General features: G+C 59.8%; 2 protein-coding genes across 4 annotated transcripts; one reads left to right on the plus strand and one right to left on the minus strand.

Annotated features, from left to right (window-relative positions):
- The first annotated feature begins 1,435 nt into the window (after positions 1-1,435).
- Nsmce1 (NSE1 homolog, SMC5-SMC6 complex component) lies at positions 1,436-15,259 on the plus strand. Of its 2 annotated transcripts, XM_042666698.1 has the most exons (10): positions 1,444-1,490; positions 3,675-3,749; positions 4,343-4,388; positions 6,310-6,471; positions 12,357-12,478; positions 12,635-12,712; positions 12,929-13,075; positions 13,884-14,000; positions 14,845-14,965; positions 15,086-15,259. In XM_042666698.1, the coding sequence occupies exons 2-10, from the start codon at positions 3,678-3,680 to the stop codon at positions 15,163-15,165; spliced, it is 945 nt and encodes a 314-aa protein (XP_042522632.1). In that variant the 5' UTR covers positions 1,444-1,490; positions 3,675-3,677; the 3' UTR covers positions 15,166-15,259. The 2 variants fall into 2 exon arrangements, with proteins under 2 accessions (XP_042522633.1, XP_042522632.1); XM_042666699.1 differs by lacking the exon at positions 3,675-3,749 and having other exon boundaries at positions 1,436-1,490.
- Positions 15,260-16,445: 1,186 nt separating this feature from the next.
- Positions 16,446-23,666, minus strand: Kdm8 (lysine demethylase 8). 2 transcript variants are annotated; one of them, XM_042666697.1, is made up of 9 exons: positions 23,485-23,666; positions 23,107-23,130; positions 22,080-22,596; positions 21,280-21,440; positions 20,320-20,452; positions 18,668-18,712; positions 17,796-17,945; positions 17,030-17,122; positions 16,446-16,946 (listed from the first exon to the last, which is right to left on the minus strand). In XM_042666697.1, the coding sequence occupies exons 3-9, from the start codon at positions 22,578-22,580 to the stop codon at positions 16,782-16,784; spliced, it is 1,248 nt and encodes a 415-aa protein (XP_042522631.1). In that variant the 5' UTR covers positions 22,581-22,596; positions 23,107-23,130; positions 23,485-23,666; the 3' UTR covers positions 16,446-16,781. The 2 variants fall into 2 exon arrangements, with proteins under 2 accessions (XP_042522631.1, XP_042522630.1); XM_042666696.1 differs by lacking the exon at positions 23,107-23,130.
- Positions 23,667-23,963: the final 297 nt, after the last annotated feature.

Genomic DNA, 23,963 nt, shown 5'->3' on the forward strand with positions numbered 1-23,963 from the left:
AATCTCTTGTTGTTTTGGTATTCCTCCTAACCTAAATCTCTGAATCCACTTTCCTGGGGCTTCCGTTCTTGAGTCTCAGAACTCAGGGTTTCGCTTTTTTCATTTAAGGCTGGCACTCTACCGCTACACACACACACACACACACACACACACACACACACACACACACACACACACACACACACACACACACACACACACACACACACACACACACACACACACACACACACACACACACACACACACACACACACACCCCTTCCAGCTTTTTGCTGGTTCGTTGGAGAGAACAGTCTTAGACTTTCTTTTCTGACTGGCCTGGAACCTCTTGTTGTTTTGGTATTCCTCCTAACCTAAATCTCTGAATCCACTTTCCTGGGGCTTCCGTTCTTGAGTCTCAGAACTCAGGGTTTCGCTTTTTTCATTTAAGGCTGGCACTCTACCGCTTCACACACACACACACACACACACACACACACACACAAAACCCTTCCAGCTTTTTGCTGGTTCGTTGGAGAGAACAGTCTTAGGGACTTTCTTTTCTGACTGGCCTGGAACCTCTACCCTCAGATCTCAGCCCTCTGAGCAGCTAGGATGACGTGAGCCACGCTCTGGGGGACTAGGATTAACTGTTTATTCTCTGCCTTCTGTAACTCAACAGAGGAGGAAAGGAGGCCGAGGTCAGGGAGGTTTCTCAAGCCTGTAGGGGTGGGGAGGCCGAGGAGGGAGGGGAGCTACCTTCACACAGATATGTAGGAGCCGCTCCTGCTTTCCCACCGGAGTCATCTGCTCCCTTGCTGGGCTGCACACCGGGCCATTTCTGGTTTGGAAAATACTCGAAGCCACCCTTGCACCGCCATTAGAAGCTTCCTTTGCCTTGACCACAATCCCTCAGTGTGTGTGTGTGTGAGATGGTCCTGAGGCCGGAGCTCGTGTGCCCAAGGCGGGCGCTTTACCCCTCGAGCCACAGCTCCACTCTGGCCTTGTGGTGGCCCACTGGAGATCAGAGTCTCCCAGACTTTTCCACCCGGGCTGGCTTCGAACCACGATCCTCAGCTCTCAGGCTCCGGGGTCGCCACCTTCGCGCACTGAGGAGCCGGGTCGCAGGCTGCCGGGGGGAACCCGAGGCCGGGGGCAGGGCGGCTGCGGCTGCAGGGCTGAAGCCCGGGATGCACGCGCGATCGCCCCCGTTTCCGGTCCGGGCAGCACGCGGGCGGCCGCGCAGCTCTTCCCGCAAGTTCCGCGAAACGCGCGGGAAACAGCGCCCCTGGCGACTCCGCCTCCAGACCCCCCGCGTCGCCATGACAACGGCGCGGGCGGGTGGGAAAAGGAATTGCGTCAAGCAGGGGGGGGGGTGGGACCGTTCGTCCAGACGTTGACCAATTAGATGCACCGCGTGTGCACCCGCCCCGCCCCGAAGGAGGGTCTGAGGGCGACTTCCGGTAACAACCGCCTGCGCTGCCTGGGGCTTCCCGGCGCCGTGGAGGGTAACGGGAGCCGGTCCGGGAGGGTTGGGGCGGCAGGGACGGGGCGAGGCCCCCCGGGAGGAGGAAGGGGGCGGGTGAGACCGGCCTTGGCGGCGAGGCTCCCAAGGGGAGGCCGCCCCGGCTGCTGTGACGGAGCGGAGCTGCGGGTTGTTGGGACTTCTCCATGCTGAACGGGGAAACTGAGGCCCGCGGAGGCCGCGGCCTGGACCTCGGCACACACTGGGTCCTGGAGTCGTTATTCACCCCCTGTCTCCCCCCCCCCCCCAAGGGCCCGGGAGTTTCCAATCTGATCTCAAAAGTTGGGAGCAAGTTTCCAAACAAATTCTGTGCCTGAGATTTGTGAATTTCATCCTCACAGGGGAGGGGGGTGGGGTGGGGTGGGGTGGGGTGGGGCGGGGGGGGGGGTGGGGGGGGTGGGGTGAGGTGGGGCGGGGCGAGGGGGGGGGTGGGGGGTGATCAGAACTTGATGGGTCTTTTTTCTTTTGCTGGCCCTGGGCTGGTGATGGCCTTGAGAACAGGAAGTGTGACTTTGGCTGGCTCTATCATTGACTATGTCCTCAGATCCCTTCTTTCTAAAATGGGGGGGGGTCCTTGTTGCTTTCCCAGCCACGTTCAGTGGGGTGAAGGAAGCTGCAGGTCATACACGGGCCCGCGTGAGGGGTGTGTGCTGGGTTACTTGAGTAGGTAAGAGATGCCTGTTGGGGAACCCCTCTCATTCACAGTCTTCTCTTCAGGAGTACTCGGCTTTCCCTCCCCTGCCAACCAAATGGCTGCATTTCAACCTTTCTACATTCTCCCCATTAACATTTATGCTAGCTGATTCTTTGCACATCTTTCCATCTTTATGTTTTTATTTATTTATTTTTGCTCTACTGGGGTTTGAACTCAGGGCCTTGTGTGTACTAGATAAGAGCTCTACCACTTGAGTCACGCCTCCAGCCCTTCTCGCTTTTTTTTCAAGTAGAATCTCTTTTCTTTCCTGACCAGACTGAACCTTGAACTTCCTATTTAAACTTCCTGTGTAGATGGCTACTGGTGTAGGTACTCCCTGCCTAGATTGAGATCTCATGGCTTTTGTTTTGAAGTGTAGCTGGAGATAAGAATCCAAAGTACTTTCCTGCCCAACTTCCAACTCCAGTAGATCTCAGCCTCCCGAGTAGATGGGATTATAGGCGTGAGCCACTGGTGCTCAAGAATTTTTGTTGTTGTTGTTGTTGGTAATGGTACTGGAGCTTGGAATCAAGGCCTGAGTGCTGTTCCTTAGCTTTTGTCTCAAGGCTGGCACTCTACCACTTGAGTAAAAAAAGCTTCACTTCTGGATTTTTGTTGGTTAATTGGATATAAGAGTGTTGCAGACTTTTCTTAATGGACTGGTTTCAAACTTTGATCCTCTGGACTCAGCCTAAGTCCAGAGCCCAGTACTAGCCATCATCCCTGAAAGTAACCATATCTCTTTGTTGTGGTTGTCTTTGGTGGTCCGTCCTTTTCCATGACCTTGATGGATAGCTTTAAGTGTCTCCTGCTGGAGATCTGAAGGGAATCAGGGCTGCCGTGGTCCTCGTTTGTCCCCATGGTCAGACCACAGTGACAACCACTCCATGGTCCCATAGTAGATGACTTTCTACAATAGAAGTTGGTCAGTGTCACCTTCCTGTCTGGAAGCCTTGGTTCCAGAATTTGTAGGATAAAATTCATATTCCAGACCCAAGCATGTTGTGCACTTGTTCCCTGGCAGACAGAAGGGTTGCTCAGCACAGCCAGACCCTTGACCAATTGACAGGACCCCCACTGTCAAGTGGCTGGCTGCCTGTGGGGCAGAGGAAGAGGAGGCCTGAGCCCAGTGCTCCCCTGTGGTTTGGGTGACTGGCCAGTACCATCCCTGGGGGCCACAAAGAGCAGAAGTGGAGGCAGAAGGGTAGAGGATGCTGGAAGGAGAGGCTGAGTCTCACCCAGAGTTTGTTTTTTGTATAGCTGGAGATATTCTGGAACTGTCTAGCAGGCATTGGGAGCAACTGACCACTGCTAGCTGGGGGCAGGGGTGGGGGAGGTAGAAGCACTGAGGAGCGGCTTTCCCATGTCCCATGTGCCTGCTGGGGTCTGGCAGCCTTAGACATTGAATCTACTTCAGCTTTCTGCTCAGTCTTTCTGCACTATGCTTCAGGTAACTAACACATTGCTTTTCAGATCATGGAGTCTCCTGAAGTGAAGGTTAGCACCTCAGCATCCCCGGCCCCACTGCAGCCAGAAGCTCCTGGAAAGGTGCCGGGGCCCAGGGATCCCTTCCTTTTTTTTTTTTTTTTTTTTGTGCTGGTCCCTGAGGTTTGAACTCAGGGCTTGGGCACTATCCCTGAGCTGAGCATTGCTAACACCACTTGAGCCACAGCTCCACTTCTGGCTTTTCTTTTCATTTTTGGTGGCTCATTGGAGATAAAAGTCTCATGAACTTTCCTACCCAGGCTAGTGTTGAACAGTGATCCTCAGATCTCAGCTTCCTGAGTAGCTGGGGTTACAGGCTTGATCCTCTGGCACCTGGCCCAGGATCCCTATTTTTAACGTGCAAGTGAGGAAACCATTAAGATGAGGCAGGTCTGGGAAGCCCTGGTGTGCGCCCTGTGGCTAGCTCCACACCACACTCGGTTCCCGCGGCAGGACCAGGTGTTTAGATCAGAGCATGCGCTGTACGTTTATCAGCCCCCATCTCTGTGGTCTGGAACGATAACGGTGTTATTAGAGAGCAGGCACTATTAAGACAGTGCGCAGGCTCCCTGCGAGGTGCGAGCGCTCTGGGGAGAGAAGAATCCTGAGTGCGGCCTAGCAGTTGGTAAGCAGCCAACGCCGTTGTGATTTTTCAGGGAGAACACGAGGCCCCCGCTCAGTCTGCCCAAGGCCATAGCCCGGGTAAGTGACGCGGCTGCCCCCGCCATGCCCATGCCGCTGGGTCAGCCAGGGAGGGTGCGCCCGCCGCCCCGCGCCCCGCGCCCCGCCCCGCGCCCCGCCTCGCGCGGAGAGGGTGAGGCCCGTGCCTCCCGGCTCCCGTGTCTGCCGGATCCCCTGTCTCCCAGCTCCCCTGTCTCCAGCTCCCGTGTCTCCCGGCTCCCGTGCCTCCAGCTCCCGTGTCTCCAGCTCCCGTGCCTCCAGCTCCCGTTTCTCCAGCTCCCGTGCCTCCAGCTCCCGTGCCTCCAGCTCCCCTGTCTCCCAGCTCCCCTGCCTCCAGCTCCCCTGTCTCCCAGCTCCCGTGTCTCCAGCTCCCGTGTCTCCAGCTCCCGTGTCTCCAGCTCCCGTGTCTCCAGCTCCCCTGCCTCCAGCTCCCCTGTCTCCCAGCTCCTGTGCCTCCAGCTCCCCTGTCTCCCAGCTCCCGTGTCTCCAGCTCCCGTGTCTCCAGCTCCCGTGTCTCCAGCTCCCGTGTCTCCCGCTCCCGTGTCTCCCGCTCCCGTGTCTCCCGCTCCCCTGTCTCCAGCTCCCCTGTCTCCAGCTCCCGTGTCTCCAGCTCCCGTGTCTCCAGCTCCCGTGTCTCCAGCTCCCCTGCCTCCAGCTCCCCTGTCTCCCAGCTCCCGTGCCTCCAGCTCCCCTGTCTCCCAGCTCCCGTGCCTCCAGCTCCCGTGCCTCCAGCTCCCGTGTCTCCAGCTCCCGTGTCTCCAGCTCCCCTGTCTCCAGCTCCCGTGTCTCCAGCTCCCCTGTCTCCAGCTCCCGTGTCTCCAGCTCCCCTGTCTCCAGCTCCCCTGTCTCCCGGCTCCCGTGTCTCCCGGCTCCCCTGTCTCCAGCTCCCGTGTCTTCCAGCTCCCGTGCCTCCAGCTCCCGTGTCTCCAGCTCCCCTGTCTCCAGCTCCCGTGCCTCCAGCTCCCGTGCCTCCAGCTCCCCTGTCTCCAGCTCCCCTGTCTCCAGCTCCCCTGTCTCCAGCTCCCCTGTCTCCCAGCTCCCGTGCCTCCAGCTCCCCTGTCTCCCAGCTCCCGTGCCTCCAGCTCCCGTGCCTCCAGCTCCCGTGTCTCCAGCTCCCGTGTCTCCAGCTCCCCTGTCTCCAGCTCCCGTGTCTCCAGCTCCCCTGTCTCCAGCTCCCGTGTCTCCAGCTCCCCTGTCTCCAGCTCCCCTGTCTCCAGCTCCCGTGTCTCCCGGCTCCCCTGTCTCCAGCTCCCGTGTCTTCCAGCTCCCGTGCCTCCAGCTCCCGTGTCTCCAGCTCCCCTGTCTCCAGCTCCCGTGCCTCCAGCTCCCCTGTCTCCAGCTCCCCTGTCTCCCGCTCCCGTGTCTCCAGCTCCCGTGTCTCCAGCTCCCCTGCCTCCAGCTCCCGTGTCTCCAGCTCCCCTGCCTCCAGCTCCCGTGTCTCCAGCTCCCCTGTCTCCAGCTCCCGTGTCTCCAGCTCCCCTGCCTCCAGCTCCCCTGTCTCCCAGCTCCCGTGTCTCCAGCTCCCCTGTCTCCCGCTCCCGTGCCTCCAGCTCCCCTGTCTCCCGCTCCCGTGCCTCCAGCTCCCGTGCCTCCAGCTCCCGTGTCTCCAGCTCCCCTGTCTCCAGCTCCCCTGTCTCCCGCTCCCGTGCCTCCAGCTCCCCTGTCTCCCGCTCCCGTGCCTCCAGCTCCCCTGTCTCCAGCTCCCCTGCCTCCAGCTCCCGTGTCTCCAGCTCCCCTGTCTCCAGCTCCCGTGTCTCCAGCTCCCCTGCCTCCAGCTCCCCTGTCTCCCAGCTCCCGTGCCTCCAGCTCCCCTGTCTCCCGCTCCCGTGTCTCCAGCTCCCCTGTCTCCAGCTCCCGTGTCTCCAGCTCCCGTGTCTCCCGCTCCCGTGTCTCCCGCTCCCGTGTCTCCAGCTCCCCTGTCTCCCGCTCCCGTGTCTTCCAGCTCCCGTGGCCATGCAGGGCGGCGCGCGGCGCGCGGGCGTCCCGGGCGACAGCGTCATGACGGACGTGCACCGGCGCTTCCTGCAGCTGCTGATGACCCACGGCGTGCTGGAGGAGGGGGACGTGCGGCGCCTGCAGAAGCACTGCTACCAGGTCCACGACCGTGAGTGCCGCCCCAGCCCACCCGCGGCCTTCCCGCGTCCACCCCCTGTCCGCATAGGCCACACTCAGCCCCGTAGACAGGAACTTGGACTTGGACCGGAAGCTGTGAGGTGGTGGTTCGGGTTGCGAACCTGCGGAGGGGCGGGGTCACCTCTGATTGGCCAGGGCAGTAGAGCCTGGGCGGGCTTGCGAATGAAACCGGAAGTCGGAGTTCCGGGGCGCTCGTCCTTGCTCTGAGCACGAGGCCTGGGGAGTGAGCATGGAGGATCGAGGACTCGGCCCGCTGCATCGTCTTTGCTAGTTCTGATGCAGGGCAGGGGAAGTGGCAGGTTCTTGCTCTATAGTTTTGCTTTTCTCTTTGTACTTTAAGTTTTCAAAAGAAAACTGTAGAACAAACACAGGCAAGGTGAGCCGAGTCGACAGTGGTGAGCAAGGGGAGTCTGCAGGACAGGGGCGGCGTGGAGCAGGGCTGAGGGCGAGGATGGGGGCAGCGTGGAGCCGAGAAGCACAGGATCTTTGATGATAAAGAAGGGTCCCAGTGCACTGCGCAGTCAGATCCATGGAGAATGGGCGTGCACCATGCAGGACCGGGTTAGGGACTTGGAGGGTCCTGCACAGAGAAGCCCAGCAGCCTGTGTTTATTGGGATGCACCCCACCTTGGGAAGGTCCAGACAGGATGTGATGTATGGGGGGAAAGGCGGAAGTCTGTCCATGTAATGCGCAGGCCTCTGAGGACACGGTGTCATTGGTGCAGCCTGGCAGAGCTAGCTGGCTGTAGATAATGGAGCTGTGGTGGCCTGCTGCCTTTGTTCTGAGTGTGACCAGGAGCCCTGTCCACCTTGCCGCTCTTGTCTTTGAAGAGCCCCTCAGTGGTCTCCAGACACTGGGGCAAGACTCTTATCTAGGGTGTGGGTTATCTGCACTATAGGTTCACCAGCTTCCTTTTAGTTTGTCTTGTAAGTGATTGTGGGCTTCCAGGTTGATGGGAAGTTTTACAGTTCAGTGCCTGGAGTCAGAATGAAAGTGTTTTTGCCTCTTTTTAACCTTTGAAGCTGTTATGATCTTATTTAGGAAAGTCCTGTAGACCGTGTCTAGGAGCACTCCTTGCCTGTGGACAGTCCAAGGCCACCAGGGGGACTGGCAGCTCCAGATAGCACATGGTACAGATAGCCGCTGTGTCTTCCTGGGGTTGCTGTACCCATGCACTGGCGATAAGAGATGGACACAGCTGCCAGGCAGTGACAGATGTGTGGGGAGGGTGTGCTCATGGACTCGGTAGTGCTGTAATGCTCTGCCCCCCCTCACTGGTTGACTGTGGGAAGCCATACCCAAACACAGTGGGAGTGTCATACATTGGATTAAGACATTTCAAACTCTGGAAGCGCAGTGATATAAGCCAGAAGCGGTGCTGCGTGCCTGGAGTTCCAGCAGTATGCTTGGAGGCTGAAGCAGTTTGTTTGAGCTCAAGACCAGCCTGGCAACATAGCAAAACCCTTTTGTTGTTGTTGTTGTTGTCAGTTGTGGGTCTTGAATTTAGGTTTTGGGTGCTGTCCCTGAGCTCTTTCACTGAAGACTAGCACTCATCACTTTGAGCCGTAGCTCGACTTCCGGTTTTCTGGTGGTTAGTTGGAGATAAGAATCTCACAGACAGGGCTGGGAAGGTGGCTCAGTGGTAGAGCGTTTGCCTTGCATGCCTGAGGCCCTGGGTTCGATTCCTCAGCACCACATAAGCAAAAAGAAAAAAGCCAGAAGTGGTGCTGTGGCTCAAGTGGTAGAGCGCTAGCCTTGAGCTGAAGAGCTGAGGGACAGCGTTCAGGCCCCACGACTGGACTCCTCCCCCCAAAAAAAAGAATCTCACAGACTTTCCTGCCCAGGCTGGCTTCAAATTGTGATCCTCCTTCTGAGTACCTAGTATGAGAGTTGTGAGCCATCAATGCCCAGCTAAGATCTTTTAAAGAAAATGGGTTACAGGTTTATGACTGTCATCCTAGGTACTGGAGAGGCTTAAGTGAAGGTCAAAATTCAAGTCAGCTTAGACAGGAAAGTCTGTCAGACTATCTCCAATTAACCAGCAAAACTGGAAGAAGAACTGTGGCTCAAGTGGTAAAGCACAATCCTTGAGCAAAAAACAAGCGCTAGGGGCCCTGAATTCAAGCCTCAGAAGCAGCGTGTGTGTGTGTGTGTGTGTGTGTGTGTGTGTGTGTGTGTGTGTGCGCGCGCGCGCGCGCACGTGCGCATACACACACACACACATATGACAAGAAAACACTTTTTTTTTTTGTGGTTGGTCATGGGGCTTGAACTTTGGGCTTGGATGCTGTCCCTGCACTCTTCAGCTCAAGGCGAGCGTGCTACCGTTTGAACCATAGCACCACTTCCAGTTTTCTAGTAGTTTATTGGAGATAAGAGTCTCATGGACTTTCCTGCCTGGACTAGCTTTAAACCACAATCCTCACATCTCAGCCTCCTGAGTAGCTAGGATTATAGGTGTGAGCCACTGGTGCCCGGCTCACTTTTTAGAATGAAAATAAACATAATTGTGGGGAAAATATTTGCAAATCGTGTCCATGATAAATGGCTCATATCCAAACATAGAGCACTCTAAAAAGGCAACAGGAAGAAAACATACAACCTGATTTTTAAAAATAGAGGAGGTTTAAGGAGATAATTCCAGCAAGTTTTTGCAGATCGCACATAAGCAATGAAAATCTTCCTTAATGTTACGCGTTAAGGCAATGCAAATGAGCAGCACAGGGCATTGAGTAGCTGGCTTCACCCAGGAGATGGAGGGGTGGGAGGGGGCGCAGAGCCTGGGAGGCCAGCTCACACTCGGGGTGCAGGGTGGTGTGTAGGCTCAGAAGAGGACTAGGGCCACTGGACAGCACAGATGTAGCCAGCTGGAGTGATCTCTAGGACAGGAGAGGGGCATACAACTGGGCACCAGCCCCGATCTGGGTCCTGATAAAGTACAGGAGGAGCCAGATGCCTAGGCTGACTTGGTCAGCACCGGGCAGCTCTGTCCTGGTGTCTGGCTGGAGGTGCAGGCTGGTTTGGGAGCAGGACAGAGAAGGCTCAGGTGTGGTGGTCCTTTGCAGGGTTGGAGCTTGCTGGTTGAAGGTGGGCCTGCCTAATGCTTTCTGGAAGCTGCCATTACGAGGGAAGCCAGCCCCTGGAGTCTGGGCCAAGTTTGCTAGAGCTGCGTGCAACCTTCCTTGAGGTGCAGTGGTAGGATAAGCGTGGTCATCTGCTCCCTCCAGCTGCTCCGTGCCTGGCCAACAGCAGTCCATGTGGTGGTCAGAGACCTGCCCTCCAGCTGCCCCAGGCCCTGCAGCAGGAGAGCTGTACACTGCTTTACAACCCCCCGTGGAGCCCTCATGGGAGGCCTTTGGTGGGCAGCGAGGTTTCCCAGAGCAGCGGTGCCATGCAGGGCCCGTGCAGCCGCAGTGGGCAGTGCCTGTGTTCTGACCAGGAGATGGCACTTGCGCAGGGCGCCAGCCACCTCGGTCTCCCCTGCACAGCTCCCATTGGCCTCAGGAGGGCACCAGAGGGGTGGTCAGGGTCACGGAGCCCTTCGGGAGGCTGGGGTACGGGTCACCTCCTCCATGATCACTAGTCATGTGTTCGATCAAAGGGCAGTGCATACCAGCCATGCCAGTAGCTGGGATTTGCTGAGAGCAGCTGACCTGTTCCCTGATGATTCAGGGGGACCGTGGCTCCGTGAGCCAGTCAGCAGGACTGGTGATGGGCAGGGCTGGACACAGGCCTCTACCGGGTCAGTGTCCACTGGGGTTACTGCACACCCACGAGTGGCATGTGCCATGCCCCCCCCCAACAGTGCTGCCCCGAGTGCCCTCTCCCTGCCTTGGTGTCTGTGCTTGGAAGTGCCATTTGTGGAGAGGCTTCTCCTCCCTGCCCGAGCCCCTCTGTCCTCGCTTCCCTCCTTCCTGATCCCCCACCCCCTGCGGGCCGAGCCGGCCAGTCAGCCCCACATGATGGAAGAGTCCACTGACCAAAGAGGGGAGAGGGCCGCGGGGGCCCTGTACCCATCAGCCAGTGTGGTGCAGGTGAGCTGATCTGCCTCTCACCACGGCACGCTGCCCACTTCTCAGACACGACCGCCTGTCCACGGAAGCCTTCCTGGTCACTGTGTCCGACTCATGGCCACGTGCCAGCTGCTGGCCCAGACTGTTCCTTGGCGATCCTGTGATCTTGGGCGAGCCCCGCCCCTTCCTGCCTCAGTGTCCTGAGAAAGAGCCGAACGCCTTCCCAGCTTGTCTGGGGGTGGCTAGAACCCATGCCCTGCCCCGCCCCTAGCCACCAGCCTCTGGCCTTTGCGTGGCCTTATCTAAAGTTCAAGACCACCATTCCCCCAGGCGTCTGCTGAGAGCTGGAACTGACAGGACCCCGGGGCTCCCTGCGCCCTCTGCCCCCCAGACCACCCAGGGACCTGCTCTTCAGTCCGGCCCAGGGCCTGGCTGGCTCCCTCCCTCCGTGGCTCTCCATCTCAACTGGGCCCTGTACCCCTAGATGAGAGGGCTGAAGCCCCATGAGTTGGCCCATGGTGGTGGGGACCCTGGGGCTTATTTTTGTTCTTGTTTTCTGCCTAAAAATAACACTTTCCATCTTGGGTGACTGCTTTAGAACAAAACAGTTGGGCAGCACGCAGGCAGCAGACTTCCTGACTGAGTGCCAGTTGCTCACGTGTGCAGTGAGCCCCCGGGCAGCTCTGGGCAGCCTTGGGGCATGGGGGCCCCTCGATGTGGCCAGATTAAGTAACATTGGTATTTAAGACAAAAGGAGAAAATACATCCTCAGTAGAAGGAGCAGCGTGTTGAAGTGAACTGGAGAAAAGGCCTTGGCTGAGGCCCATCCTTAACTGCCCAGTCCATCCATCACATGCTTCAGCCCATGGGATGGAGCACAGGCCCCTCCCCCTCCCCCGCCCCCCCTCCCCTCCCTGGAGTGTTTGCTGGGGACAAAGCTGCAGGTGTGGAGGTGATGGTCCTGGCATCCAGTGTGTGGGATGAGCTTGGGCTTGCTCCGCAGGAGCCTGGGCGGCACGTTCCCAGGACTGGGGATCTGGAGTCAGGCAGGCCCAGGCTCTGTGTCCAAGTTAGGGAAACTCCAAGCAAGTTATTTTCTCTCCCTGCGCCTGTTGTGTATAGACAGGACGTTAATAACTCACCTTGCAGAGAACTCTGTCATGATGGAGTGCAGCCAGCGGCGTGAGTGGTGAGATACGCCCTGCCTACCAGGCGGGGCATGGCAGGCATGCACGCCGCCAACATCACCAGCCCCGGCTAGACAGGCGCCCACTGCCCTGGTGAGGCGTCCTGCTCCCCAGGAGGGCAGGGCAGGGTCAGGCCCTGGCTCTCCAGGCTGGGGAGCCTGCCTGGTGCAGCTGTGCCCGCACCAGCTGGGCTGCCGGGCCTCAGCAGGCAGGCCGGGGATGCTGGGAGGCGAGCAGGGTGAGCAGCGGCCTCTCCGGGGTTTCCAGGGCTGGAATAGTCCCCTCAGAAGCACAGCCTTGGTCTTTGTGCGTGAGGGAGTGGGGCCGGAGCAGGGCGGCCAGAGCCAGGCTGGGACTCCTGGAAGGGCGTGGACACGTGCGCAGGCAGGCATGGTGGGCTGTGGTCCTCAGGCAGAGGGGGCTCATCCAGGGCCGCACAGGTGAGGGTGGGGCTCGCAGGGAGCCCTGGTCCCACCCCCCCCCCTTCAGGGGTCCCCTGGGCCTTCTGTGTCCCTCCATCCTCAGTAGGCCTCAGCTGGTCTCTGGACATGGCAGGGCAGCCCAGGGCCCTGGTGGGGCTGGGTGGCCGTGGAGTGGCAGTGACCCAGCCTGGCCTTTGTGCGGAGGCTCCACCATTGTGCCTGTTTATTTCCAGGCAACGCTCCCGTGGAGAAGCTGGAGGATTTCATCAACACCATCAACAGCGTCCTGGAGTCCTTGTACATAGAGATCAAGAAAGGCGTCACGGAAGATGACGGGAGGCCCATTTATGCGCTGGTAAGGGTGAGGCAGCGCCCTCCAGTGGTGTGCTCAGGCGCTACAGCTGAGCTGCTGGATGGAGGCCTCTTGTGCTTGGTGCGGGGTTGGGGGAGTCTGAGAATTAACTCCTCACGAAGGGCCCACTCTGAGCACTGTGAGCACTTCACTTTTTAGGTCAATCTTGCTACAACTTCTGTTTCCAAAATGGCCACCGATTTTGCTGAGAATGAGCTGGATCTCTTTAGGAAGGCCGTAAGTATAGGGACTCCTGTTGCCCACTGGCTGGGTGTCCATGAGAACAGGAACCCGCAGGTGCCCGGTGCCCCTCGTGGGAGCGGAGGTGCTGGGGACGCTGGGGACGGGCGGAGGAGCGGCCGAGTCCCGTCGGTGTGGGCAGCCCCATGCCGGCTGCCCCGCTTCGCCTGACATCCCTGTCACGAGCCACGCACCCACCACCCCCTCTTCCAGCTGGAGCTGATCATTGACTCAGAAAGCGGCTTTGCTTCTTCCACCAACATTTTGAACCTGGTGGATCAGCTGAAAGGTAAGAAGATGAGGAAGAAGGAGGCGGAGCAGGTGCTACAGAAGTTTGTGCAGAACAAGTGGCTGATTGAGGTATGTGCTCTGGAGCCAGGCTCACTTCGCAGCCCTCTCCCCCACGTTTTGTGCAGCTGACCCCTGTGGGTGGGTCCCTTACCTGCTGTGAGGCCCTCAGTGGCCCCGAGAGAAGGACTTGGGTCCCAGATGCCACCGGCATTAGTGGCTCAGCTGACAACTCCCCCAGGCTTTTGGGTTCCAGGGTTTATTAACTGAGCATTCATGGCAGGGCACCTAGTTATGAGTGTGGATCCAGTGCCTGACCTGGGTGTGTTCCACACGTCACTGGGCTTGTGGGAGGAGAGAGGAGAGGAGCAGGAAGGAGAGTCACCTCCTGGGGTCATTCCCCCCTGGGTAAGGGGCTGGCTCTGGTGAGCGGGACAGAAACACAAGGGTCACTTGGGGGGGGGGGTGCTGGCTCCTGGCAGAGCCCTGCCCAGTGTGGGAAAGGCTTTTGGTCCTTTCCCAGCATGGCCTCTTCCAGCTGTCCCCTGGCCTAGGTGGTTCCCTCACAGCTCCACGCTGCTTTTGTGCTGAGTGCTGCCCAGGAGGTTGGGTGCAGCGGGTGTTGGGGTTCCCTTGGGGGGTGCTGCCTCCTTGCCCAGGCCATGTGCAGATGGAGGTCTCCCAACACAGAAGGCACAGCCAGGGGCTGAGATCTGGAAGCAGGGAGTCCTCAGCTGTCTCCTCGGGCTGTGCCTCAGTTTCTCTCGTTTGTTGTCTGGGGCTGTGGTAGAGCGCACACTCGTGTGTTTTGGGTGTGGGGCTGGGGACTGGCGGGGGGCATGGCGCTGAACACGGGGCATGGCTGGTTCTGCATCCACAGAAGGAAGGTGAGTTCACCCTGCACAGCCGCGCCATCCTGGAGATGGAGCAGTACATCCGCGAGACGCACCCCGACGCCGTGAAGACCTGCAACATCTGCCGCGGCCTCCTCATCCAGGTGCCGGCGGGGGCGGGGCCTCCTCCAGGTACCCCAGAGGGCAGAGGGCAGAGGGCACCGCCTCTGCGGAGGGCGTGGCCTCGCCCAGGTACTGGAGCCACTGCCCCGCCCCTCTCCACAGGCTCCCACAGGTCTTGCAGCACATAACTTGTTACCTAGGCGTTCTTGTGAATGTCTTCCTGGGCCCACTGGTGTTTTTGTCATACCCCTCTGCCCTGCTTTGAGGGGTCACAGCCATGCGGCTGGAGCTGGACATTTGTTTCCTTTTTTGTTTTTGACAGCCCTGGACTTGAACTCAGGGCCTGGGCACTGTCCCTGAGCTTCTTTTGCTCAAGGCTAGCACTCTACTACTTGAGCCACAGTGCCACTTCTGGCTTTTTCTGTGTATGTGGTACTGAGGAATGGAACCCAGGGCTTCATGCATGCTAGGCAAGCACTCTACCACTGAGCCACCTTCCCAGCCCCTACGTTTCCTTCTTTTTATTTTTTTTTGGGGGGGTCTGGTCATGAGGCCTGAACTCTGGGCCTGGGCACTGTCCCTCAGCTCTTCAGCTCAAGGCTAGTACTCTACCACTTGAGCCACAGTGCCACTTCTGGCCTTTTCTGTATATGTGGTACTGAGGAATTGAACCCAGGGCTTCATGCATGCTAGGTAAGCACTCTACCACTGAGCCACCTTCCCAGCCCTATGTTTCCTTCATGCGTCTCCAGCACTGTGCGGGCAGGCCAGGCGGCCTGGGATCGTGTGCGGGGAGGCCTCGCTATGGCGTGGGACGCTTCCGGGAGCTGCTCCGAGGTGTGCCGGGTGGGAGGTGCGTGTCAGCTAGTCGTCCTCTCGTTTCAGGGACAAAGCTGCGAGACGTGCGGCATCAGGATGCACTTGCCGTGCGTGGCCAAGTACTTCCAGCCCACGGCCGAGCCTCGCTGCCCCCACTGCAATGACTACTGGCCCCACGAGATACCAGGTGTGCGGCCCAGGGCCACGGGGCAGGGGGCCGGCGAGGGCCGGGGTCTGGAGGCTGAAATGCTGCAGAAACTCGCGCGCCCGCCCCTCACGGCGCCTGTTCCGCCTGCTCTGTCCACAGAAGTCTTCGACCCCGAGAAGGAGAGGGACGCGGGGGTTTCCAGGACTAGCAGGAAGTCCCTGCGGGCCAGGCAGCACTAGCCGCCCTGGGCCTCTCTGCCCGCCAATCTCCACCTTTGCTCTCTGTGTTCCTGTGGACTCTGGAATAAAACCCGCCCAGTGGGGTTGCTGCGTCTGCGCTGCTGCCATGGGAGACTTGTGTCTGGGTCTGAAGCCTGCCCCGTCCTCTCCCACCTGGGGGGCTTTCCCTGTTGTACCATCAGGAGTTGACTGGCTCATGGCTCACCAGGCAAGGCCCTGAGTTCAAATCCCACATACTTCCCAAAAAGAAAAAGGGCTTGATCAACCTCTGGTCTGTAGTTGGAGCCCTGGCCTCCGCCTCCCAGGGCGTCAGGTTCTTCCCTGAGGGCCATCTTGTCCCTTGGTGTAGAGGCACGGTCTCCTAGCTGTTCCAGCGGGGCTGTGCTGCCCCTGCCTCTTCCTCCTGCTGTCACCACATTGTCCCCCCCTTCCCACACAGCGGCCTCGGGGCTGCTGCTCTGTCCTGTCCCCCTTGGCAGCCTCTAGCTTTGTCCCCATTACTCCATCCAGTGGCATCTCCTGTCTTGTGGCCCAGCTCTGGCATTTCTGGCACCGTCTTGGTGGCACTGGACAGGCCCTACCTGGTTCAGTCCTGCCCAGTGGCTGGCACAAGGCCGTGGCACGGAGCAGGCCTCGCGCACCCCACGGACGGTCCTCACACCTCTCAGCTCCGAGTGGCTGCTCAGGAAATGCTGCTGGCCGAGCCTAGCCACCCGGACCTGCCCCAGGCAGAGATCGCATCCACCAGGCCCTGGGTGTGGAGCTTCAGAGCTGTTCCATGCAGCCAGGCCTGCTGCTTTCCTCCACAGCCCAGTGCCAGCAGCCTGGGCACAATGCAGGGCACCTCAAAGGCTGGGGGAGAGGGGCTGCAGCTCACATCCTTCAGCTGGGAAAGCGCCTGGTGCGCCCTCAGCAGGCTGTGGAGTGAACTGCAGCCAGGCAGCCATGGCCCCCTCTATCAACTACAGAAGGTAGTGTATAGCTCCTGGTGCAAGCAGCCGCCCTCCCCCATGGCCTCGCTTCCTGGCTGTGTGCGGGCCCTGCGTAGCTCACCCTGCTGCTCCCCAGCCCTCAGTGCAGACTGCAGCCTTGAGGCCTGCCCACCTTCTCCTGGGCCGCCTCCATAGTTCCCACGCCGGGCCCTGGCTGTGTGTGGGGTCTGTCTGTCTGGGTGGGTTGCACATGTGCCCGTACCTGGATGAGCCCCCAGCTTTCCTCCCCCACCACCCTGCATAGGCAGCAGGGAGTAGGTTCAACAAATGACTTTAAATCACATCCTATCTGTTCACTTACGTGACTGAAATTCACGCAGAAATAGACAAATATTACAGCAGATGGAACATCTAGTCGTCCTGTGATCTCGCGTGGCTGGCAGCCACACCCTGGCCACACGGCAGCTCAGCCATGAGGCTGTTAGAGCCCAGCGGCTCAGGGCACTGCACGCCGGTGGCTGCCAGCCGCACTGGGCCTCGGCTGCCACCGCCTGAGTCGGCCACCTGGCGCGTCTTGGGAGGTCCTGATTGTGCACCCCTCTGAATGTCCACCGTGTCCCCCAGAGCTGGGACTTCCCCAGTGCCCAGGCTCTGTCCTGCCGGTCCAGCTGTTTGCTCGTCTAGCTAGGACCACCAGAAGCTGACCGAGAAACTCAGGTCGAGAGCGCGCACGTAGTGCCAGTGTTTGGCAGGGATGAAGAGGATCTCCCCGGGAGACAGGATGCAGGACAGGAAGGGGGCCTCGGCAAACTTGGGGAACCTCTCCAGGTCTGGGTTCTCCACGTCCACCTGCAGAGCGCACAGGGAGTTGTCTACCCAGCCTGCACCCGGGGCTGGCGGGGAGGCGTGTGCCACCCAGCCCCCATGCGCACCTGGCTGGTGTTGTGAAGAAGGTGTGTCTCGTGGGGGTACAGCGCCTCCGAGTCCTGCGGGGCGTACAGCCGGATGTACTTCCTTCCCATCACCTGCGGGGCGGGGCTCTGTCAGTGGCCTGGTGCCCTTCCACACCTCCCCACACGCTGCTCACTGTGCCCCTGGAGCCTCACAGTGCCAGCCACATCCTCACCCCGCAGTGTAGAGGAAAACAGGCTCACGAAGGTGGTTAGAGACAGCACCGCGGCTCATGCCAGCCATCTGGCTCCTGGCTACCACGCTGGCCTGTGTGAGCCACCTCGTAGGGCTCTTCAGTCAGGGGCTGGTGGCTCACGCCTGTCATCCTAGCTACTCAGGAAGCTGAGATCGGAAGAGCATGGTTTGAAGCCAGCCTGGGCAGCAAAGTGTGTGAGACTCTTCTTCAGAAAAAGCCCTCACTTGAAAAGCTCTGTCAGGGCCAGTGCCCAGGGCCTGAGACCCCCGTCCCAGAATCCAAGCAAGGGTGATCCGGAAACAGTCCTGACTGGACAGTCCTGGCCATTTCCAGCCACATCTCGGGGCCTCTTATTTCTCTCACAGACAGGGTCTCACCACGTAGCCCTGGCTGGCCTGGAATCCCCAATCCTGCCGCCTCAGCCTCCTGAGTGCTGGGATTACAGGCGTGTGCTACTCTTCTTTGAAGGCACTTGGGGTTTGTCAGAGTGGACCTGTGGCCAGGCCTTTGGCTGGGCAGGTAGAAGCCAGTGCTCTGGTGGCAAGTCCCACCTGGGTGAGGAAGTTCTGCTGGGGGTCCTGATGGAGGGGGGACACGGTTCCCCGGGGGCCAAACCAGGCGTTGATGGTGATCTCGTCCTCCTCCCCGTCCCCCAGGCAGCAGTAGTCGGGGATGCCGATGTCCTGCTTCAGCTCCGGCACCTGTGGGCATCGGAGCCACGGGGAGGGCTGAGGCTAGCCAGGCTCAGCCAGCTGGACAGACAGGCGGACACACGCAAAGCCTGCACTCTGTTTCCGTGTGTGTGTGTGTGTGTGTGTGTGTGTGTGCAGAGACAGAGGACACTGGAGACTAACTCCTCAGGGCCTGGGCGCTGTCTCTGAGCTTCTGTGCTCAGGGCTAGTGTGGTGCAGGTTTGGGGAGTCTAAGCTAAGGAGGTGGGGTCCCCCCACGGGGAAAGCCACTGAGAGGTTCTTGGGGACCAGTTTGGAGGGAACTTTAGTTTCCTGGCTCTCAGAAAATTCTGTGTCACCGCTGTAGAAACCCCCAGGCTGCATAACTGCTCTGTTCTAGAACATTCCTTCTCTTCTGAACGACGCACTGGCTCCCAGGGGCCTGGCCTGTGCCTCTGGGCACACTGGAAGCTCTTTATCTCTATGCAGTGGGAGGGAAAAGGGGGGGCACGATGCGCATGTCCTGATGTGGGGTGACCCCCACCCCGGCCTCTGTCACAGCCCAGCTGGGCCCGGACCCTGGGGAGAGCGGGGAGAGAGGGCCCCGAGCCCCGGGGCCAGCAGTGGACACAGTGGCTGAGTGACACGCCGTGGCCCTGCCCCTCTGACCGGGGCCCCACTCAGGGCCCACGTCTGCGTGGAGAGGGGAGGAGGGCAGGCAAAGGGCACGGGCGGGGTCGCAGGTCACTCACCTGCTCAAAGAGCTGGTGCTGAGCGAGGTAGCCGACGTCTGTGGTCTGAGAGAGAAGCAGGTGTCAGGAGGCTGGCTGGGTGTCGGGGCTCCAGCTGGCTGCCGTTCAGGGTGGGGTTCTGTGTCCCAGTCCCGGCCCATCTGCCACCCACGGATGGGCTGCACGCTGTGCTACTCAGCCCCTTGGTCTGGCCTGGGACTGGACGGCGGGAGGCCCAGGCCTGCCGTGCACGTCCCCCCTCCCTCCCCCGCCTGCCACGTGGTGCCCGCGGAGCCCAGAGCGCTACCTCCAGGTCAGCTGTGGCAATGAACACAGGCCAGAGCTTTCGCCTCTTCTCCCACTTGCAAACGTTTAAACATTGGGGCTTGAACTCGGCCTGGGAGCTGTCCCCGAGCACTCAGGGCTAGTGCTCTCCTACTTTGAGCCCCAGCGCCACTTTTGGCTTTTTGGTAGTCAACTGGAGATGAGTCGCACAGATGTTCCTGCCTGGGCGGGCTTCAAATGGTTGACCCTCAGATCTCGGCCTCCTGAGCAGCTGGGATTATAGGCGTGAGCCACTGTCGCCTGGCCACATGTACCTCTGTAACAGTCCTTTCCAAGTTCGGTGGCATAAAGAACTCTCACGTGGGTAAAACGACGCTTTCCATCTTCCAAACTTGAAGCTGCTGCCCTGTCCCCAGCAGTGACTCCATTCCTTCCCCAGCACCCTGCTACCAATCTTGTCTTATTTTCTTCAATAAAAATGGGGTTCGACACAGCCTGTAATCTCGCTACTAGAAAGGCTGAGATCTGAGGATCGCAGTTCAAAGCCAGCCTGGGCAGGAAAGTCCATGAGACTCTTACTGCCGATGAACTACCAGAAAATCGGAAGTGGCGCTGCGGCTCGAGTGGTGGAGCGCTCGCCTTGAGCTTCTAGAAAAGCTCAGCGATGGCCCCTAGGCCTGAGTTCAAGGCCCACGACCGATCAAAATAGAAAAGGGATGGAGGATGTGGGTCACATGGTAGAGCACTTGCTTGAGTTCAATCCTCAGACCTGTCAGAAATTCAAGCTAAACCAGCCCTCACATGCCTGTGCTTGGGATACTTGGGGAGGGGGGGGGCGGTGGTGGTGGGTGTATAAAACCTCATGTTGCAAGGACCCCCAGATCATGGTGGGCGTCCTCTGCTCTAAGGATCTGTGCCTACGACAGGCTCCCTTCCTCTCAACCTATGACATGACTCAAGACACGGGTCGGGGCTCTACACCCTGACACCCCGGCCACCGCCCTCACCGCCAGGAGGCCTGCAAGAACACATGCTTGAAGCCCGCCTGGAATCCCTTAGAATTAACATGGGGTTGCTGTGTAAGCCAACAGCCAGCCAGCTCCCTGCACACCTGCAACCCTGCACACGGGAGAGCGGGGCTCAAGCGGCATTCCCCACACCAACCAAAAAGTGTGGCTCACAGGAGCGAGGGGCATCAGCAAGGGTGGGGAGGACATTCTAGAACTGGGTAACGATGATGACTGTACAATCTTATGGATGGACTAAAACCCACTGAATCGGATCCAATCCAGGGGTGGAGAGGTGCTGAACCAAGTCCTAAAGGTGCTGAACCAAGTCCTTCCTGGCTCTGGACCTCCCTGCCCGGGCGGCACGGGGGCCGGGCGTACCTCGCGCTCCACGTACGTGCTGATGAAGTCGTCCACTGTCATGAGGGTCTGCGACCAGTCCTCGTCCGTGTACCTCGAGCCCAGCTCCACGGGCACAGTGCGGTGGCCCGCCACCTCCCGGATGTACTGCAGGCTGTCCGACACACACACACACACACACACGGGCGTGGACACAGCGTCATGGCCCGGGCACAGGGGGGCAGGGGGCCTGGCCAGGCTGCAGAGCTACCACCCAGTTGGGCATGAGTGCCGCTCAGCACTGCCCCCTGGCGGCGAGATTCTAATCCTTCCCTTCCCCCTGCCCCACACCCCTTTTTCTTTTGTCACTGAGCTAAGGGGGGGCGGGGAGAATGGCAGGTGTGGGGAGGGTGTCTCTGAACTCAGGCATGCCCTCAGATCTCAGCCTCAACCCTAGGATTACAGGCGTGAGCCACTGAGGCTGAGGAATTTAAGGCTCTGTAAAAATGCCCGACAGAGGCTTGCACCCCAAGGTGTCCGTGAGGGGCTCCATAAAATCTCACGCTGGGCCAGCAGCCCGCGGAGGGCGAGTCTAATAACCCTGGCACAGATCCCCCACAGCTGGCTCCCTGGTCTTTTTTTTTAAAGAGTGTGACAGGGGCTTTGAACCCTGAGCTGAGTGATTGCTTGCGAGGTTGGCACTCTGCCACTTGAGCCACACCTCCAGTCCTTGTTGTGCTTTGTTATTTATTTCTTGGATAGGGTCTCACTTCTTTTAACTGGGGGTTGGGCTCAAGGACTGGCCTCTTACTCTGGGATGGCCTCAAACTGAGAGTCTCCCTATCTCTGTCTCCAGAGGAGCTGTGCTTACAAGTGTGAGCCAATGTGTCCAGCCTTGGGTCATTTCTTGGTTAGCCCCTTTGGTGGAGGGCGGCAATGGCTTGTGGGTGCTGTGGGCGGGAATCTGGGGGTCTTGGGGATGGCTGGCTCTGTGGGACCCACCTCCACTTCTTCATGCAGGGCCAGTGGTCGGCCACGCCCTCCAAGATCACGGGCCTCCTGGGCAGCAGAAAGTGGGTCCGGAAGTGCTGGAGGGCCGGTCGGTGGAGGCGGGGCACTGCCCTCTCGGGGGGCACTGCTGGGACTGGGCTGCCTCTCGCTTTCTGTGGACAATGAAACGGAACGGGATGGCATCGTCCCGGAAGGATAAAACCAGAGGCCATCGGTGAGGAGGCCGGCCCCCGGGGATTGAACCCCGGACCTTTCTCATGCCAGACTAGTGCTCTAACACTGTGCTGACCTGGGGCTTCACCCTCCTACCCTGGGCTGCCGTCAAACTTGAGAGCCTCCTGAGGACTGGGATTACAGGCATGTGCTACCATGCCTGGCAATGATGATCTTTCCTACGGCTACCAATTGGTCTCGTGAGACCAAGGTCTTCCCTCTCCCTTTCTCATTTTGTGAAAACAGGAATATAACACATAAACCATGGTATAACACGTGGCTCCCACGGAAGTTCTCCAATGAAGGGAAATTTCGTCTTCCAAGGGTCCACCATCAAATGAAGTCTTCTCATTCCTGTCTTTGCACCCACCTCGCAGACCCTGGTAGCAGCAGCCCATCCCCACCCGGTAAACCTGTGCCTCACGTGTGCCCGGATGACAGGTACACTCCACCATGCCCTGACTGTTAGCTGAGATGAGTGAGACCTTGCTAACTTCTTGGCTGATCTGGCCTCGGACCTCGATCCTCCTCTCTGGCCTCGCGGTCTCACTCCGGGGCGCTGGGTCCCCTGGCTGTACCTTTGTGCCGGGTGGGTCCTGGTGGAGGCTCGGAGCCGGCCGTTTTCTGGTGGGCAGGTGGGCCTGGAGCACGGCGGCCACTTGGATGAGGATGTCCCCCAGGACGGCCGCCCCCATCAGCAGGCCCATGTCGCACACGCGCAGGGCGGCGGCCGCGGCGCCGGCCTCCCTGGGCTCCCGGCACAGGCACAGGGCCTTGAAGAGGCAGGCGAAGGTGTAGACCTGCCGCCAGGCCTTGTGCACGTCCTGCCACGGCCCGGTGTTGAGCTTCTCCCAGGCGTAGTCCAGGACGGTCTCGCTGGCCTGCAGACACGCGTCCCGCCGGCCCGCGTACAGCAGCCCCGCGGCCTGCCGCAGGAGCCCCGCCACGCTGGGGTCCACCGGCGCGCCCAGCTCCAAGCCCAGCTCTTCCTCAGTGTGGGGCAGGAGGGCCCAGAGGGCCTCCCAGAGGGCATCGGTGCTGGCCGGGGGGTCCCCAGGACCCTCGCCGTCCTCTGCCATGGGGTCACGTCACAGCCTGAAGGGAAGACAAGAGAGTCAGCATGGTCTCCTCCTCTGCCTGGCCAACTCCTACTCATCCTTCCAGGCCCATCGGAAAAGATCCCCGGCTGAGGACCCTGCCAAGATTCTCCCAACCGGGTTTTGTGTCCCCCCCAGGCCGGGGGCTGCTCTTCCCTCGCATACCCACCCACGTGCCTCTTCTCCAGGTCAAGCCCCGGCTTGCCTCAGTTTCCCTGGCGTCTGAAGCAGGGGCCAGCCTGTGGCCTGCACTCCAGAGGGGCTGTGGGTCTGAGCTCGGGGCAAGTCACCCCCAAAGGCCCTGTGTTAAGTTATGGCAGGTGGAGCCTGGTGTGTGTGTGTGTGTGTGGGGGTGGGGGTGAGGTCACAGGACATGACCCGGAAGCGGATATGGGGACCCTCTGGCCTGCCCCAGGACCTGCCTCGTGCAGGCCTCCCTTCTCCCGGCCCCCCGCGGTCGTGGGGCCCGTCTGAGGGCCGATGGCACACGTGTTTCCCGCGAATCTACCTCCTAGGCCCGTGGGCACAGGACCTGCGAAGACATTGGGACCGCGCAGGCGCGTTGGAGACTCACGAAGCCGATACCAAGAACTGCGCACGCGCACAAACAACTCAGCACACCCCCCCCCCTTCCTCCGCGGGAGTGGAACTGCGCACGCGCAAGACGGCTGTCCTGGGATACGGAGCCCGAGCGCCGCAAGCTACGGCGCATGCTCGGATCCAGGGCGCGCGCGCACGCGCACTCTCCACTCACCGCCCCCTCACCATCCCGCGCACGCGCGAGACCGACCCTGACGGAGCACATGCGCAGTGTTCCCTCATCGCACTACCGTTCTGTGAGGAGCCCGAGCTATAGAACCCGCGCTTCCGAGTTTCGCCCACTAACCTTCTCTTCTGTTTGGACGGTGTTGGTTCTCCCCGAAGCTGGCGCAGGCCTGTTCGATGGGTCTGAGCTCTCCGGGTTCGGTGCCGAAAGAGGATCGATCACTCACTCCTCGTCTGGTCATGTCCGAGTGCCTGGGAGAGCGCCGATCGCTCGATCGATGCCGCGGCCCCGCCCTCCTTTGATAGGCAGGAGGGCCGACCAATCAGGACTGGAGCTGTGGCTGCTGGCTTCAGTCTGCAAGTTAAATGCTCTTTAAAGCCTCTTAGACCCACCTTGTTATCCAGCTTCTGCATCTACGATCGAGTGCAGAAAATCACATACCCAGAAGTGTGTGTGTGTGTGTGTGTGTGTGTGTGTGTGTGTGTGTGTGTGTCTTGGTCCTGGGACTTGAACCTAGGGCTTGGGCACTGTCCCTGAGCCATTTTTTAAGCTTTAATTTTGTGTTGCTCGAGGCTAGTACTCTGGCACTTTGAGTCACA

Source organism: Dipodomys spectabilis, unplaced genomic scaffold (genome assembly GCF_019054845.1).
Source record: "Dipodomys spectabilis isolate Male_0828 unplaced genomic scaffold, ASM1905484v1 ptg000366l, whole genome shotgun sequence".
Classification (NCBI taxonomy): Eukaryota; Metazoa; Chordata; class Mammalia; order Rodentia; family Heteromyidae; genus Dipodomys; species Dipodomys spectabilis.